The sequence below is a fragment of the Heterodontus francisci genome, chromosome 29 (genome assembly GCF_036365525.1).
Source record: "Heterodontus francisci isolate sHetFra1 chromosome 29, sHetFra1.hap1, whole genome shotgun sequence".
Classification (NCBI taxonomy): Eukaryota; Metazoa; Chordata; class Chondrichthyes; order Heterodontiformes; family Heterodontidae; genus Heterodontus; species Heterodontus francisci.
Genome location: NC_090399.1, coordinates 16,497,238 through 16,516,022, shown reverse-complemented (window position 1 = coordinate 16,516,022; position 18,785 = coordinate 16,497,238). Strand labels below are relative to the sequence as shown.

Genomic DNA, 18,785 nt, shown 5'->3' with positions numbered 1-18,785 from the left:
GCTTTCCTAATTTCCTCTTTTACTTCTCCCCTTGCACTTTCTGTACTCCTCTAGGCTTTCTAAAATATTAAGTTTTTTGTGATTACCATAAACTTTCTTTTTCTGCTTTGTCTTACCCTGTCTGCTTCTAGATAACCAGGGGGCTCTAGATTTGGCAGTACTATCCTTTTTCTTTGTGGGGACATGAATACTTTGTGCCCGTAGAATCTCACAGGTTTGCCACTAATTTTCCTTCAAGTAGCTGTATCTAGTCCACTTTTGCCAGATCACCTCTCCGCTTCGTAAAAATTTGCCTGCCCCCAATTAAAAACTTTTACTCCTGTCTTTGTCCCTTTCCATAATAGTGCTAAATCTAACTGTATTATGGTCACTATTTCCAGAATGATCACCATCTCCAAAATGGTCACCCACTGCTACTTCATCCACTTGCCCAGCTTCATTTCCTATGACTAAATCTAGAATTGTGCCCTCCCCACCACTCCCCTCCCCTCCCCGGGCTGGTTAAAATAAGTTCCCAAACGCCATTCCAGAATTTTGTGCCCTCTGTGCCCTTCACATTGTTTGTATCCTAATTGACATTAGGATAGTTGAAATCCCCATTATTGTCCTCTGTACCTCGGCTAATAAAGGATTCCATATGCTCTAAGCACCTTATCGACCTGTCCTGCTACCTTCAGGAATCTGTGGACATTCGCTCCAAGGTCCCTCACTTCCTCTACCCCTCTCAATACTCGCCCATTAATCGTGTATTCCTTTTCCCTTGTTTAACCTCCCCAAATGCACCACCTCACACTTGTCTGGGTTTAAATCCATTTGCTACTTTTCTGCCCACCTGACCAGTCCATCAACATCTTCCTGCAGTTAACCTCCTCGCTATCTACCACACTGCCAATCTTTACGTCGTCTGCAAGCTTCTCGATCATGCCCCCTACATTTACGTCCAAATCGTTAATATACACCACCAAAAGCAGGGGAGCCAGTATTGAGCCCTGCGGAACGTCACTGGAAACAGCCCTCCATTCTCATAAACATACATCAACAATTGCCCTTTGTTTCCTGCCACTGAGCCAATATTTTTATCCACCATGCTGCATTTCCTTGGGCTTTTTTTTTTTTAAAACCAGTCTGCCACGTGTTGTCAAAAGCAGTTAATGGGATTCGCACGTCCACAAGGTCCGAAGTAACTCAGGGCCACGACAGAGCGAGCGCAGGCGATTCCAAGTCCAGTCGGTTTCAAATTTGCTTTATTCACAAGGAGAACAGTTAAAATTCAACACTTTTTTTAAAAAAAAAGACATAAATAGTAAAGAACACAATGGAAAAAAAAAAACTACTGGAAATGCTGGAATTCTGATAGAAAAGATAAAAACACAAAGCGTGCGGAGACAATCGGCAGCATTGGGCAGTGCCTGTCCTGATGTCTGCAATCGAACCCTTCCACAGTTAGAAACAGCTTGCACTCACACAGTGTCTTTTACGGGCTCAAGACATCCCAAAGTGCTTTTCAGGCGATGACATACTCTTAGACATGTAGTCGCCGTTTATAATATCAGAAACGCAGCAGTCAATGTGCACACAGCAAGCTCCCACAAACAGCAATGTGATGACCAGATCATCAGTTTTAGCGATGGTGGGCGAGGGATAAATATTGCCCCCAGACCACCGAGGAGAAATGCCCTGCTTTTTCTTTGTAACAGCGGCTGTCGGATCTTTTACACCCACCCGAATGGGAATACGGGGCCAAGATGTAACATCGCATCTGAAAGACGGCACCTCAGAGAGTGCAACGCTCCCTCAGTCCTGGCACACCAGCCTCAATTTTGTGCTTGGGTCTCCGGAGTGGGACTCAACACCGCGACCTTCTGACTCGGGGGGGGGGGGGGGGGGGGGGGGGTGGCTGCTCGCTAAGCCACGACCAACATGGTTCTGAAATGTTTCTCCACCAGATGCTAAGTAAGCAACACCAAGGAGCAATTCCAGCCTATCCCAGTTCATTTTTCATATTAAAAAGCAGAAGTGGTTGTAAAAAAACACTTCAATGTGCAGCATCACAGCTTACAGATATATATATATATTTTTTTAATATAAAGTTAAATATCCGTTTCATGTAAAAATTGTCAGCATGATCTGGTTCAAAGGTTTAAAGCTGCATCGCGTTAGTTCCACTGCCTCACATTGGTAACTGTGGCTGTTTTAAGCGGCCAGCTCCCCATTTCCACTGCCGGCCTCTGATAACCGCCCACTCGAGATGATGCTCATCGGACCATCACCCCACCCACCCCGTCCCCCTCCCCCGCGCAGCCAGTTAACGTCCTCTTTGGTCGAGTGGTCAAGAGCGGTGCCTCACCGCCAGCTGGCGGAGCCCAGAGCGCCAGGTCAGAGGTCGGTGGGCCCGCTGAGATCGGAGGGCACGTCGAGGTCGGGCAGGGGGACAGAGGCGGCGGCGTGGTAGAGCTTGGCGCAGGCGTTGCGGTGGCGGGTGAAGCTGTCGCGCCACATGAACTTCTTCCCGCAGTAGTGGCACTCGTAAGGTTTGTGGCCCGTGTGGATCTTCATGTGGCCCATGAGGTGGTGCTTCATCTTGAACTTCTTGTTGCAGATGGGGCAGCCGAAGGGCCGGACGTTCAGGTGCATGCTCATGTGCCGGTCCCGCTGGCTCTTGTGGGCAAAGCTCTTGCCGCACTGGCATGGGTAGAGTTTGTAGACGCCGCCGGGAAAGTCCGAGCAGGCGGCTGCTTGGCCCGAGCTGGGGCCCGGTTCCCCCAGCACCCCGTAGGCCCCGTTCTCCTGGATCTCCCCGGGCAGCCTGGCGCCCTGCAGGACCGGCCCGTTGGGGCTCCCTGCCCCCACCCGGTCGAAGTGGAAGTCGTCCGAGGAGCCGTAGTAGTCGACTGGCTCGTCATAGCTGGGGTCCTCGGTGAACTCGTCGTATTCCTCGGGCAGCGAGTGCTCAGCGGGCTCCGGGGTCTCCGGCTCCCTCTTGCCCGGTGCCAACAGAAAGAATCGCTCCTCCTCGCTGCCCGGTGACCTTGCGCCCTCCGCCCTGCCGGTCTTCACGAAAACCCAGCGCTTGTGCGGCACGATGCTGGGCTGGCTGTAGGCCGGCACGGGGTAGGGACAATCGGCACTGTTGCCCACCCCCCCCTCGCACTCCCGACTGACCCCCTCGGCCCCAAACTTCTCCCGCTCGGCCGAATTGCTGATGACGTTGTCTTGCTCCGTCTCGCGGCCCGGGGAGGCCGGGCCCTTCTGGCCTTCCTCTTCGTCATCTTCATCGTCCTCCTCCTCCTCGTCCTCCTCCTGATGGCCCTCCATCTTGATGTCGTCCTCCTCGGGCCGCTCGAACTTGGCCGGCACAATAGCCCCCGGCTCCGGCCCGTGCCAGGGGCTGAGGTAGTTGCTGCTGCTGGGCGATTGGTTCTGGCTGACTGACTGCTGCTGGCTGGCGCCGGAGGGCTGGCTCTCCTGCAGGAGCTCAGTGCACTTGTCCACCACGTGCCACATCTGGAGGAAACTGGCCACCGTCAGGTAGCTGACGATCTCCGGCGACAGGATGGTGAGCTTGCCAGTGTAGGAGGAGGCCAGCACGTTCTCGAAGGCTTTGGGGCTCATGATGCCGGGCAGCACAATCCGGCTGGCATTCTTCAGGAGCACCTGGTCGTGGAAGTAGGGCGAGGAGGCCGCCAGCACGGCCCGATGGGCTTTGAACATCTGGCCCTGGAGGTGGATGGTGATGTCGCACAGCTTGCCCTCCATCCGCTGCTGGTTCAGCTTCCTCAGCAGGTTGTTGCCAAAGTTTGGGAACTCCACCTGAAACATCCCTGGCTCCATGGGGGGATGCCTTTCCCAGAGCCCAAGCTGTACCTGGTGGGGGGAGGGGGGGGGGAGGGGGGGTGGAGCGGGGGAGGCGGAGGGGAGGGCAAAAACAAACACACAAGTCAAGTTTAAGTTTGCAGTGAAGCAACGGAACACTTAACTGTGGACCCCATCTGGGAACGACCAAATAGTCAACCTGTCCACAAGTACATGTAGGGCCTCCCCTCCCCCAGCACCTCATAGCTCGAGTCAAATATCCCGTCCCTTCCCAGTTGAGCGACACTGACTGAGATAGCGGAATCCAGCTCCTCTCCACTCTCCGAGGAACAGTAAGAGGCCATTCAGCTCCTCAGGCCTGTTCCACTGTCAGTTAGACATGGTTTGTATTTTAACTCCTTTTACCAAGCATTGGCTCCATATCCCATAATACCTTGATCCAGCAAAAATCTACCAATCTCAGTTCTGAAGTTTTCAATCGACCCCAGACTCGGCAGATTTTTGAGGGGAGGGAGTTCCAGATTTCCACTACCCTTTGTGCAAAGAACAACTTCCTGACATCATCTCTGAACGGCCCAGCTCTAATTTAATGGCTAAGCCCCATTATTCCAGACTCTCTCACTAGAAGCAATAACTTCTATTGACTCTATCAAATCCTAGAATAACCTTAAACACCTCGATAACATCCTGGTATCATTCTGGCAAATCTACACCACACCCACTCCAAGGTCATTAAGGGCGGCACAGTGGCGCAGTGGTTAGCACCGCAGCCTCACAGCTCCAGGGACCCGGATTCGATTCTGGGTACTGCCTGTGCGGAGTTTGCAAGTTCTCCCTGTGTCTGCGTGGGTTTTCGCCGGGTGCTCCGGTTTCCTCCCACATCCAAAAGACTTGCAGGTGATAGGTAAATTGGATATTGTAAATTGCCCCTAGTGTAGGTAGATAGTAGGGAATATGGGATAAATGGGTGGTTGTTGGTCGGCACAGACTCGGTGGGCCGAAGGGCCTGTTTCAGTGATGTATCTCTAAATAAACAAAATAAATAAATCCCACTTGAAGTGGGGTGGCTAGCACTGAGCACTGTGCTCCAGATGGGAGTCTCACCAGAGCTCTGCACAGCTGTATCGAGAACTTTACTGTCGACCACATTTGGGAAGCGTCAGCCTGGTCAACGTCAGCAGCTCGGCTGCTCCACAGAGAGTCCCTGACGCCCCATCCCTGCCTGCCTTTGCAATGCTGACTGATCTCGAATTCAGTCCCTCTACCCTCTCCAAGTCTTGCTCTCCAGCAACAGAGCGAGGCGGCAAGGTTCGTCCCAGTCAACAAGGTGGGCGTGCTTGTGCATGACCCCAGGACGTCCCACTGAAGCAACAGTGCAGTGGGATCTTTCATGTCCACCTGAGAGAGCGCGTGGACGCCCCGGTTTAATATCTCGTCTGAAAGACGGCGCCTCCTACAGTGTAGCAGCACTCCCCCAGGGCTGCACTAAGACATCAGCCCAGATCACGGTGCTCAGGGCTTCAGAGTGGGGGTCGACCCCACAACCTTCGGACTCCGATGCAAGAGTGCTACCCGCTGAGCCACGGCTGAGTACTGAGCAGCAGCCGACCGAGAACCATTAGTCCTTCTCTCCCCTTGAGGAAGCAGCTAGGTCTTCACTTGGCAACTACCCCGAGTGCCACCCTGTAGGTGAAGAGAAGGTCAACCACTCACTATAGACTACCCAGCCTTTACCCAGCTCTAATATTTATGTGGCTGGTCTAGTTGAGCGTCTGGTCAATGGTAATCCCCCAGGACGTTGACGGTGGGTGATTTGATGCTGTTGAAAGTCAAGGGGAGCTGATTATTCCTTCTCTTGTTGGAGATGGTCATTGCCTGGCACTTGTGTGGCACAAATGTTACTTGCCACTTATCAGCCAGAGTATGAACACTGTCCAGGTCATGCTGCATGCGGGCACGGACTGCTTAAGTATCTGAGGAGTTGCAAATGGTGCTGAACATCGTACAATCATCATCGAACATCCCCACTGCTGACCTTATGATGGAAGGCAGGTCATTGATAAAGCAGCCGAAGACGGTTGGGCCTGGGACATTGCTCTATAAAACAGTTCCCAACAAGTTCCACTCACCGCCCGCCAACCGCCCCCCACCCCCCACTCTTACCCAAGAGCCCTGTAAATGTGCTTTCTTTTCAAGTATATATCCAATTGTATTAATTTAAATATTGGTGAAATATCCAGGTTAGAGTAGAACAGTGAGAGAGAGAAAAGAAAACAAAGAGCTGCATTTATGTAGCACCTTTCATATCCCCAGCTGCCCCAGTGAAGTATATTTGAAGGGTAATCATGAATGCAGAAAACATGGCAACCAATTTGTGCACAGCAAGCTCCACGCAGTGCTGTGATAATGACCAGATAATCTTTTTAGTGTTGTCGGTTTTGTTGAATATAGGCCAAGACATCGCGGTTAATGCCCCAACTCATCTTCAAAATAATGCTGTGGGATCATTTACGTCCACCTGAGAGAACAGACAGGGCCTCGACTTAACGCTTCATTTGAAAGACGGCCCCTCCGAGAGTGCGGCACTCCCTCAGTAATGCACTAGAGTGTCAGTCCAGATTTTTGTGCCCATTAAGCAAAAAGAAGCGAAGTCCTGCTTTGCTATGTGTCCACCAGATTGTTTGCTGTGACTTAGCAACAGTCCAAAGAACAAAGAAAATTACAGCACAGGAACAGGCCCTTCGGCCCTCCAAGCCTGCACCGATCCAGATCCTCTATCTAAACATGTCGCCTATTTTCTAAGGGTCTGTATCTCTTTGCTTCCTGCCCATTCATGTATCTGTCTAGATACATCTTAAAAGACGCTATCGTGCCCGCGTCTACCACCTCCGCTGGCAACGCGTTCCAGGCACCCACCACCCTCTGCGTAAAGAACTTTCCACGCATATCCCCCCTAAACTTTTCCCCTCTCACTTTGAACTCGTGACCCCTAGTAATTGAATCCCCCACTCTGGGAAAAAGCTTCTTGCTATCCACCCTGTCTATACCTCTCATGATTTTGTACACCTCAATCAGGTCCCCCCTCAACCTCCGTCTTTCTAATGAAAATAATCCTAATCTGCTCAACCTCTCTTCATAGCTAGCGCCCTCCATACCAGGCAACAGCCTGGTGAACCTCCTCTGCACCCTCTCCAAAGCATCTACATCCTTTTGGTAATGTGGCGACCAGAACTGCACGCTGTATTCCAAATGTGGCCGAACCAAAGTCTTATACAACTGTAACATGACCTGCCAACCCTTGTACTCAATACCCCGTCTGATGAAGGAAAGCATGCCGTATGCCTTCTTGACCACTCTATTGACCTGCGTTGCCACCTTCAGGGAACAATGGACCTGAACACCCAAATCTCTCTGTACATCAATTTTCCCCAGGACTTTTCCATTTACTGTATAATTCACTCTTGAATTGGATCTTCCAAAATGCATCACCTCGCATTTGCCCTGATTGAACTCCATCTGCCATTTCTCTGCCCAACTCTCCAATCTATTTATATTCTGCTGTATTCTCTGACAGTCCCCTTCACTATCTGCTACTCCACCAATCTTAGTGTCGTCTGCAAACTTGCTAATCAGACCACCTATACTTTCCTCCAAATCATTTATGTATATCACAAACAACATTGGTCCCAGCACGGATCCCTGTGGACCACCACTGATCACACGTCTCCATTTTGAGAAACTCCCTTCCACTGCTACTCTGTCTCCTGTTGCCCAGCCAGTTCTTTATCCATCTAGCTAGTACACCTTGGACCCCATGCGACTTCACTTTCTCCATCAGCCTACCATGGGGAACCTTATCAAACGCCTTACTGAAGTCCATGTATATGACATCTACAGCCCTTCCCTCATCAATCAACTTTGTCACTTCCTCAAAGAATTCTATTAAGTTGGTAAGACATGACCTTCCCTGCACAAAACCATGTTGCCTATCACTGATAAGCCCATTTTCTTCCAAATGGGAATAGATCCTATCCCTCAGTATCTTCTCCAGCAGCTTCCCGACCACTGACGTCAGGCTCACCTGAGTTACAGGAGGACTTCCAAAAGGCATTTGATAAAGTGTCACACAACAGACTTGTGAGCAAAGTCATAGCTCATAGAATAAAAAGGACAGTAGCAACATGGATATGAAATTGGCTGAGACAGGAAACAGAGAATAGCGATTAATGGATTTTTTATCAGACTGGAGGAAGATTTGTACTGGAGTTCCCCAAGGGTCAGTGTTAGGACCCTTACTGCTCCTGATTAACATTAATGACCTAGACCATGGTGTACCGGGCACAATGTCAGGGCGGATGAGGCGAAACTTGGAAACATTGTGAACTGTGAGGTTAGTATAGAACTTCAAAAGGACAAGCAGGTCAGTGGTATGGGCAGACAAGTGGCAGATGAAATTTAATGCAGAGAGGTGTGAAGCAATTAATTTTGGTAGGAAGAATATGGAGAGACCATGTAAAATAAAGGGTTCAATTCTAAAGGGGGTGCAGGAGCAGAGGGACCTGGGTGTATATCTGCATAAGTCATTGAAGGTGGCAGGACAGGTTAAGAGCGCGGTTAATAAAGCTTACAGTGTCCTCGGCTTCATTAATAGGGACATGGAGTACAAAAGCAAGGAGGTTATGTTAAATTTGTATAAAACGCTGGTTCCTCCTCAGCTGGAGTATTGCATCCAATTCTGGGCACCACACTATAGGAAAGCCGTGAGGGCATTGGAGAGAGTGCAGAAAGGATTCACGAGAATGGTTCCAGGAATGACGAATTTCAGTTATGAAGATAGATTGGAGAAGTTAGGACTGTTTTTCTTGGAGAAGGCTGAGAGGTGATTTGATAGAGGTATTCAAAATCATGAGGGGTCTGGACAGAGTAGATAGAGAGAAAGTGTTCCAGCTCATGAAAGGATCGAGAACGAGAGGGCACAGATTTAAAGCATTTGGTAAGAGAAGCGAAAGTGACATGAGGAAAATCTTTTTCACGCAGCGAGTGGTGAAGGTCTGGAATGAGCTGCCTGAGAACGTGGTGGAGGCAGGTTCAATTGAAGCATTCAAAAGGGAACTAGACAGTTACATGAAAAGGAAGAATGTGCAGGGTTATAGGAGAAGGCAGGGAAATGGAACTGAGTGAATTGCTCTTTTTTCAGAGAGCCAGCACAGACAGAATGGGCCGAATGGCCTCCTTCTGCGTTGTAACGACTCTGAGGATCCTGGGGGTCGATGAGAGTCGAGAATATTACACATATTTTAAATAAGGTAAAGTGCCTCACTCAACCTCAAACTACAAGCAGTGGGAAACATTCAAACATGTCTGCACTTCACCCCCTTCCCTGCCTCTCTCCCCACACACACACCGCCCGCGGGCCAGCGGCTCACCCGGGTTACCGCATAAACTCCAGCCCGCGGCTGTCAGGGGAAGAGGCCGAGGCCCAGGCCTACACCTCCCCGCAGCGGCCGGGAAGGGTGGAGAAGGAGAGGAGGCGAATATTTACAGAGTGGCGGTCGCTTTGCACCAGGAGGCGGTGGCTCAGGCGGCGCTGTCCGGTCTAACGGCTGCTCGGCCCTGGCCGCGGCGGCTTCTTCTTCATCATCTCATCGCGGCGGACTCCCGGCCCCCGGCACTCAGCTCTTTCCGGCTTCGCTCGGGAATGGCCGGCGCTCGGTTGCTTCCGGTTCCGTTCTCAGACCCCCTCCATCCCCTTCCGGTTCCGTTCTCAGACCCCCCCCTCCCCTTCCGGTTCCGCTCTCACCCGGTCCTGAGCTCCTTCCGGTCTGGAGGCAGTAGGCTCAACCTAGGCGACCGCCACTCTTAAAGGGACAGGCATTGCCCATGGGCACTCACTAACTTGCCCTCAGCATGAGTCAGAAAGTTATATTTGTCATTAAATCAAGAGCAAAACTGATCAGGTGCACTGTTAAGGTTCAAGGTTAACCCAGGTTATATCCTGACTTCACAGGTTGAGCCAACCCACAGCAGAAATCAACAGAACCAATAAATTCTGAACTAGGTAGCAAGTTTGCACTATTAAACTCTCCTCTTTAGTCGAGGGCGGCCGCCCCTCTATTTCTGGCTGTACTTCAGTCCCACACTCCTGATCTTTGGTTGCCGCAGTGCGGAGTGGGGCGAAGTAGGCAGGTCAGGGGACCGCTCCCCCCCCCTTCCACCCCACCACTGGCAAACACTTACCTGGGTCTCTCTGTTACTCTTTGTTGCCACCTTGTAAGTTTTAATGCTGTTGTTTCAAGTCAGCCCTGGAGAATACATTTTGTAGGTTGCTTACACACACACACACACACACACACACCCTTGTGGCTTCATGTGCTCTCTTTCTGTGACATCATGAATGGGTGAATTAGATTGTCCGCAATATTCCCCATTCATGACGTCACTGGTCGAGAAAGTACACATTACACAGAAATTTACAGCACAGATAGGGGCCATTCGGGTCAGTTTACCCCCGATGGTGGGAAAGCTTCTAGAAATGTTAATTTGGGGCAAAATTGATAGCCACTTGGACAGATGTGAATTAATTAAGGAAAGCCAGCGTGGATTTGTTAAGGGCAAATAATGTTCAACTAATTTGCTTGAACTTTTTGATGACCTAACAGAGAGGGTTGATGAGGATAATGTGGGTGATGTGGTGTACATGGACTTCCAAAAGGCATTTGATAAAGTGCCACATAACAGGCTTGACAGCAAAGTTGGAGACTGTGGAATAAATGGGACAGTAGCAGCATGGATACAAAATTGGCTGAGTGACAGGAAAAAGAGTTTTTTTTAATTCTTTCATGGGATGTGGGCATTGCTGGCTAGGCCAGAATTTGTTGCCCATCCCAAATTGCCCTTGAGAAGGTGGTGGTGAGCTGCCTTCTTGAATCGCTGCCGTCCATCTGGTGCAGGTACACCCACAGTGCTGTTAGAGACGGAGTTCCAGGATTTTGATCCAGTGACAGTAAAGGAACACGATATATTTCCAAGTCAGGATCGTGTGTGGCTTGGAGGTGAATTTGCAGTTGATGGTGTTACCTGAAATGAGTGTGTTGTCTTACGAGGAAAGTTTGGACAGTCTGGGCTTGTTTTTACTGGAGTTTAGAAGAGTAAGGGAAGACATGACTGAAGTTTATAAGATCCTGAACGGTCTGTGCATAGGACATACCAGGGCAATTTTCCACATTGCTGGTTAGATTCCAGTGTTGTAGCTGGACTAGAATGGCTGGTTAGGTGCCCGGCTAGTTCTGCAGCACAAGTCTTCAGTACTACAGCAGGGATGTTGTCAGGGCCCATAGCCTTTGCAGTATCCAGTGCCTTTGGCCGTTTCTTGATATCACCTGGAATGAATCGAATTGGCTGAAGACTGTGATAGTATTAGAACATTACAGCCCTCGATGTTGCGCCGACCTGTGAAACCATCTGACCAACACTATTCCATTTTCGTCCATATGTCTATCCAATGACCACTTAAATGCCCTTAAAGTTGGCGAGTCTACTACTGTTGCAGGCAGGGCGTTCCACGCCCCTACTACTCTCTGAGTAAAGAAACTACCTCTGACATCTGTCCTATATCTATCACCCCTCAACTTAAAGCTATGTCCCCTCGTGTTTGCCATCACCATCCGAGGAAAAAGACTCCCACTATCCACCCTATCTAACCCTCTGATTATCTTATATGTCTCTATTAAGTCACCTCTCCTCCTCCTTCTCTCCAACGAAAACAACCTCAAGTCCCTCAGCCTTTCCTCGTAAGACCTTCCCTCCATACCAGGCAACATCCTATTCAATCTCCTCTGCACCCTTTCCAAAGCTTCCACATCCTTCCTATAATGCGGTGACCAGAACTGCACGCAATACTCCAGGTGCGGCCTCGTGGCTCCGAAACTCGATCCCCCTACTAATAAAAGCTAACACACCATATGCCTTCTTAACAGCCCTATTAACCTGGGTAGCAACTTTCAGGGATTTATGTACCTGGACACCAAGATCTCTCTGTTCATCTACACTACCAAGAATCTTCCCATTAGCCCAGTACTCTGCATTCCTGTTACTCCTTCCAAAGTGAATCACCTCACACTTTTCCGCATTAAACTCTATTTGCCATCTCTCAGCCCAGCTCTGCAGCCTATCTATGTCCCTCTGTACCCCACAACATCCTTCGGCACTATCCACAACTCCACCGACCTTCGTGTCATCTGCAAATTTACTAACCCACCCTTCTACACCCTCTTCCAGGTCATTTATAAAAATGACAAACAGCAGTGGCCCCAAAACAGATCCTTGTGGTACACCACTAGTAACTAAACTCCAGGATGAACATTTGCCATCAACCACCATCCTCTGTCTTCTTTCAGCTAGCCAATTTCTGATCCAAAGCTCTAAATCACCTTCAACCCCATACTTCCGTATTTTCTGCAATAGCCTACCATGGGGAACCTTATCAAATGCCTTACTGAAATCCATATACACCACATCCACTGCTTTACCCTCATCCACCTGTTTGGTCACCTTCTCGAAAAACTCAATAAGGTTTGTGAGGCACGACCTACCCTTCACAAAACCGTGCTGACTATCGCTAATGAACTTATTCTTTTCAAGATGATTATAAATCCTGTCTCTTATAACCTTTTCCAACATTTTACCCACAACCGAAGTAAGGCTCACAGGTCTATAATTACCAGGGCTGTCTCTACTCCCCTTCTTGAACAAGGGTTTTTTAGAGCAGCCGCCGTTGGAATTATTAAAGATGCTGGGGATCTCTGGAGGAGGCCGAGATGGATCATCAACTCGGCACATCTGGCTGAAGATGGTTACGAATGCTTCAGCCTTTTGTTTTGCACTGATGTGCTGGGCTCCCCCATCATTGAGGACAGTGACATTTGTGGAGCCACCTCCTCCTGCTAGTTGCTTAATTGTCCACCAACATTCATCACTGTATGTGTCAGGACTGCAGAGCTTGGATCTGATCCGTTGGTTGTGGGATCGCTTAGCTCTGTCTGTCGTATGCTGCTTACGCAGTTTGGCATGCAAGTAGTCCTCGGTTGTAACTTCACCAGGTTGACACCTCATTTTTAGGTATGCCTGGTGTTGCTCCTGTCATGCTCTCCTTCACTCCTCATTGAACAGTTGTTTTTCAGACTGGAGGAAGGTATAAAGTGGGATTCCCCAGGCGTCGGTGTTTGGACCTCTGATTTTCTCGATATACATTAATGGCCTAGACCTTTGATGTACAGGATAGAATTTCAAAATTTACAGATGATGCAAAACTTGGAAGTATTGTGAACTGTGAGGAGGATAGTGATAAACTTCAAGAGGTCATAGATAGGCTGGTTGAATGGGTGGACAAGTGGCAGATGAAATTTCATGCAGAAAAGTGTGAAGTGATTCATTTTGGTAGGAAGAACGAGGAGAGGCAATATAAAATAAAAGGGTACAATTCTAAATGGGGTGCAGGAGCAGAGGGACTTGGGGGTAAATGTGCAAAAATCATTGAAGGTGGCAGGGCAGGTTAAGAAAGTGGTTAATAAAGCTGATGGGATCCTGGGCTTTATAAATAGGGACATAGAGTACAAAAAGAAGGAAGTTCTGATAAACTTGTATAAAACACTCGATTCGGCCTCAACTCGAATATTGTGTCCAATTCTGGCTGACACTCCCAATGTGGTACTGAGGGAGTGCTGCACTGACAGAGATGTCATCTTTCAAATGCAACATTAAACCCAGGCCACGTCTGCCTTCTCGGATGGGCTTAAAAGATAGCATGGCAGTATTTTGAAGAAAAGCAGGGGAGCTCTCCCCAGTGTCCCGGCCAATATTTATCCCTCAAGCAACATCACTAAAGCAGATGATCTGTCCATTATCTCATTGATGTTTGTGGGAGCTTGCTGTGCACAAATTGGCCGCCACATTTCCCTACATTACAACATTGACTATGCTTCAAAAAGTACTTAATTGGCTGTAAAGTGTTTTGGGATGTCCTTAGGTTATGAAAGGCATTCCCGATCCTAACCACTCGCTGCCTAAAGATTGTCCTCATGTTGCCTTTGTTTTTTTTTTGTCAGTCACTGTAAATCAGTGTCCTCTCATTCTTGACACCCCCCCCCCCTCCCCCGCCAATGGGAACAGTTTCTACTCTGTCCAGATTTTGAACACTTCTATCAAATCTCCTCTCCTCTAAGGAGAACAGCCCCAGCTTCTCCAAGCGGCTTCAAATCCCACTACAGAGACTTCAGCACAAAATCCCAGTGCAGTACCGATGGAGTGCTGCACTGTCGGAGGTGCCGCCTTTCAGAGGAGATGTTAAACAGAGGCCTGTCTGCCCGCTCAGCAGGCTGTAAAAGGTCCCATGGCACTATTTCGAAGAAGAGCATGGGAGTTCTCCACGGTATCCTGGGCCAAAAGTTATCCTTCAATCTGCATGACTGACACAGGTTATCTCAATGCTGTTTGCAGCAGTCTGCTGTACGAACAGTGGCTGCTGTGTTTCCCTAAACTACAGCAGGGACTACCTCTGAAAAAACTTCATTTGGCTGTAAAGTGCTTTGGGACATCCTGAGGTTCCAAGAGGCATGACAAAAATGCAAGTTTATTTGTAGAATAGTGCCAAACTATTCGAAACATGGGCGTTTCCTATTACATGGAATTATATAGAATGTACAGCACAGAACCAGGCAATTCAGCCCAGTAGGGCTGGGCCAGTGTTTATGTTCCACATGAGCCTCTTCCCACTCCTCTTCGTCTGACCCGATCAGAATATCCTTCTATTTCCTTTCTTTCTCATGTGTTAATCTAGCTTCTCTTTGAATGCTGTTGGGCAATGGCAGGGATTTGTCAGCCAAGGACAGAACATCTGCAAATCTTATCATAAATGGAAGGAAGATCAGGGAAATTCTCTCCGGTGTGCTGGCCAATAATTATCCCTTAACCATAATCCAAAAGCAGACTGTCTGGTCATTGTCACATTGCTGTTTGTGGGAGCTTGCTGTGCACAAATTGGCTGTCACACCTCCTGCATTACAACACTTCAAAAGTGATGTGACTACAAAATTGGCTGAGTGTGTTTAGGCCACTGTTAGGACAGGAGATCAGGAGAAACCCCCACCCCTTGAAATTTCAGAAAGACCATCTAACCTGTTGCCAATAAACGCATCCTTGAGGTTAATCACAGCTGAGTTCTTACTACGGAGGGAAGTTTGTCTCCAGAGGGTTATATTCCCATGAATTTGAAGGTTAAGAGGTGACTTGATCAAAGTTTTCAAGATAATAAGGGTTGATAGAAACTATTTCCGTTGATTGGAGTCTAGGACTAAGGAGCATAGTCTAGAAATTACAGCCAGACCTTTTAAGTGAAATTCACTCAAAGGGTGTGGCGGTGTGGAACTGTCTTCTGCAAATGGAACTTGATGCTAGATTAATTGTTAAATTTAAATCTGAGATTGATAGATTTTTGTTAACTAAAGGTATTAAGAGTTATGGGGACAAAGGCGGGTATATGGAGTTAGGTCGCAGATCAGCCATAATCTCATCGAGGGGCTGGATAGCCTCTTCCTGTTCTTATGTTCCGAGATTAGCGGCTGCTTGTAAATTCATACTTTCTCCCCTTGGGGAGAGAGGCCGAGTTATCAAGGTGAGCCCGGCTTTCTTTTAATTTATTATTTTGAGATGCTACTTGTTTCTTGTTAAGGTTCCTATCAGTCCAGTTATGATTTTTTACTGTTTTATAAATATGATACTGGAACAAACCTTCGTGTGGCACTTTGAAGGGTGACAATGCACGGGTTACAAGTACATGTATGTATGAAGGTAAATGGTTCTCCCAGGGATTGCTTACGGTTAAGACTGACAGATCGTTAGATTTGCATACTGAAGCATCGAAAAGCGAAGAAGATATAGCTTTATCCAATTCTGAGTGCCCATCCCTAATTGTCCTTGAGAAGGTGGTGGTGAGCTGCCTTCTTGAACCGCTGCAATCCATGTGGGGTAGGTACACCCACAGTGCTGTTGGGAAGGGAGTTCCAGGATTTTGACCCAGCGACAGTGAAATTATATAGTGCCTTTAATATTGTAAAACCTCCCAAGGTCCTTAATAGAGGTGTTCAAACTTATGAGGGACTCTGATTGAATAGATGGGGAGAAATAATTTCCACTGGCAGGAGGGTCATTAACCAGAAGATACAGATTTAAGGCAGCTGGCAAAAGAACCAGAGGGGAAATGAGAAGAACCATTTTTATGCAGCGGTTTGTTATGATCTGAAAGGGCGGTGGAAGCAGACTCAATAGTAACTTTCAAAAGGGAATTGGATTTACAGGGCTATGAGGAAAGATCAGCAGAGTGGACTAATTGGACAGCTCTTTCAAAGAGCTGGCACAGGCACAATGGGCAGAATGGCCTCCTGCCTTGTATGATTCAATGAAGTCAGATGACGCAACTGCTTTCTAAGGACAAGCATGTATAGCATGTAACACAGAATATATTATTGTGCTGTGACAGTGTGTCTGCATACTTTAAAGAGACAAAGTCTAATTTTATAAACAGCTCAAATTCATATAGTAGCCAATTACAGGACTACAGATCTTCTGGCATTTGGAAATGTGACACAGGAATCTGTGACATTTGAAGTGTGACAAGGGTCTGATTGTGGGAATTGAAGTGTGACAAGCATCAGTGTGAGATTCGAAGTGTAACATGGAACTGAGTGTAAGATTTTAAGTGTGACATGGATCAGAGTGTGTAACTGAAGTGTGACATGGATATGAGTGTGAAATTGAAGTGTGACAAGGATCTGAGTGTGACAATTGAAGTGTGACTTGGATCTGAGTGTGTAACTGAAGTGTGACATGGATCTGAGTGTGGAACTGAAGTATGACATGGATCTGAATGTGAAATTGAAGCCCGAAAGTATCTGAGTGTGATAATTGAAGTGTGACATGGATCTGAGTGCGACAACTTAAGTGTGACATGGATCTGAGTGTGAAACTGAAGTGTGACATGGATCTGAGTGTGACAACTGAAGTGTGACTTGGATCTGAGTGAGAAATTGAAGCCCAAAAAGTATCTGAGTGTGATAATTGAAGTATGACATGGATCTGAGTGTGAAATTGAAGTGTGACAAGGATCTGAGTGTGACAATTGAAGTGTGACATGGATCTGAGTGTGACAACTGAAGTGTGACATGGATCTGAGTGTGATAATTCAAGTGTGACATGGATCTGAGTGTGATAATTGAAGTGTGAGATGGATCTGAGTGTAAGATTTTAAGTGTGACATGGACCAGAGTGTGACATAGATCTGAGTGTGAATTGAATCAAAGTGCGACAATTCAAGTGTGACATGGATCTGAGTGTGAAATTAAAGCGTGAAAAGGATGAGTGTGAGAACTGAAGTGTGACATGGATCTGAATGTGAAATTGAAAAGTGAAAAAGATCTGAGTGTGATAATTCAAGTGTGACATGGATCTGAGTGTGATAATTGAAGTGTGATATGGATCTGAGTGTGAGAATGGAAGTGTGAATTGAATCAAAGTGCGACAATTCAAGTGTGACATGGATCTGAATGTGAAATTAAAGCGTGAAAAGGATGAGTGTGAGAATTGAAGTTTGACATGGATCTGAATGTGAAATTGAAGCCCGAAAGTATCTGAGTGTGATAATTGAAGTGTGACATGGATCTGAATGTGAAATTGAAGCCCGAAAGTATCTGAGTGTGATAATTGAAGTGTGACATGGATCTGAGTGTGACAACTGAAGTGTGACATGGATCTGAGTGTGAAATTGAAGTGTGACATGGATCTGAGTGTGACAACTGAAGTGTGACTTGGATCTGAGTGAGAAATTGAATCCCAAAAAGTATCTGAGTGTGATAATTGAAGTATGACATGGATCTGTGTGTGAAATTGAAGTGTGACATGGATCTGAGTGTGACAACTGAAGTGTGACATGGATCTGAGTGAGAAATTGAAGCCCAAAAAGTATCTGAGTGTGATAATTGAAGTATGACACGGATCTGAGTGTGACAACTGAAGTGTGACATGGATCTGAGTGTGAAGTTGAAGTGTGACATGGATGTAAATGAGAGAATTGAAGTGTGACATGGATCTGAGTGTGAAATTGAGTGTGACATGGATCAGAGGGTGAAAATTGAAGTGTGACAAGGATCTGAGTGTAAAATTGAGTGTGACATGGAACTGAGTGTGAAGAGTGAAGTGTGACATGGATCTGAGTGTGAGAATTGAAGTGTGACAGTGATCTGAGTGTGAGATTTGAAGTGTGACATGGAACTGAGTGTGAAATTGAGTGAGACATGGATCAGAATTTGAGATTGAGTATGACATGGATCTGAGTGTGAGATTGATGTGTGACAAGGATCTGAGTGTGAGAATTGCAGTGTGACAATGATCTGATTGTGAGATTTGAAGTGTGACAAGAATCTGTGTGAGAATTTAAGTGTGACACAGATGTGAGTGTGAGAATTGAAGTATGACACTGATATGAGTGTGAAAATTGAAGTGTGACACTGATATGAGTGTGAGAATTGAAGTGTGATAAGGATGAGTAAGAATTCAAATCCGACAAGTATTGAATGTGAAATTTAAGTTGACAAGAATCTGAGTGTGAATATTTTTTATTATTGGTTCATGGGGTGTGGGCATCGCTGACTAGGCCAGCGTTTATTGCCCATCCCTAATTGCCCTTGAGAAGATGGTGGTGAGCTGCCTTCTTGAACCGCTGCAGTCCATGTGAGGTAGGTACACCCATAGTGCTGTTAGGAAGGGAGTTCCAGGATTTTGACCCAGCGACGGTGAAGGAACGGCGATATAGTTCCAAGTCAGGACGGTGTCTGGCTTGGAGGGGAACTTACAGGTAGTGGTGTACCCATGCATCTTCTGCCCTCATCCTTCGGGTTGGTAGAGGTCACAGGTTTGGAAGGTGC

The 18,785-nt window shown here is 47.4% G+C and overlaps 1 protein-coding gene across 3 annotated transcripts in view; it reads right to left on the bottom strand.

The window, feature by feature from the left end:
• Positions 1–1,227: 1,227 nt before the first annotated feature.
• The window catches only part of LOC137346164 (zinc finger and BTB domain-containing protein 43-like), a 41,211-nt gene continuing 23,653 nt past the window's right edge, over positions 1,228–18,785 (bottom strand). Inside the window, exons 1-2 of one of the 3 annotated variants that reach the window (XM_068009516.1) lie at positions 9,356–9,548; positions 1,228–3,864 (exon numbers count right to left, since the gene is read on the bottom strand). In XM_068009516.1, the coding sequence (XP_067865617.1) occupies positions 2,377–3,831 (1,455 nt within the window). In that variant the 5' untranslated portion in view covers positions 3,832–3,864; positions 9,356–9,548 and the 3' untranslated portion in view covers positions 1,228–2,376. Of the gene's footprint in view, positions 3,865–9,239; positions 9,326–9,355; positions 9,549–18,785 lie in introns of those variants that run through there. The other 2 variants (XM_068009517.1, XM_068009518.1) reach the window with 2 other exon arrangements.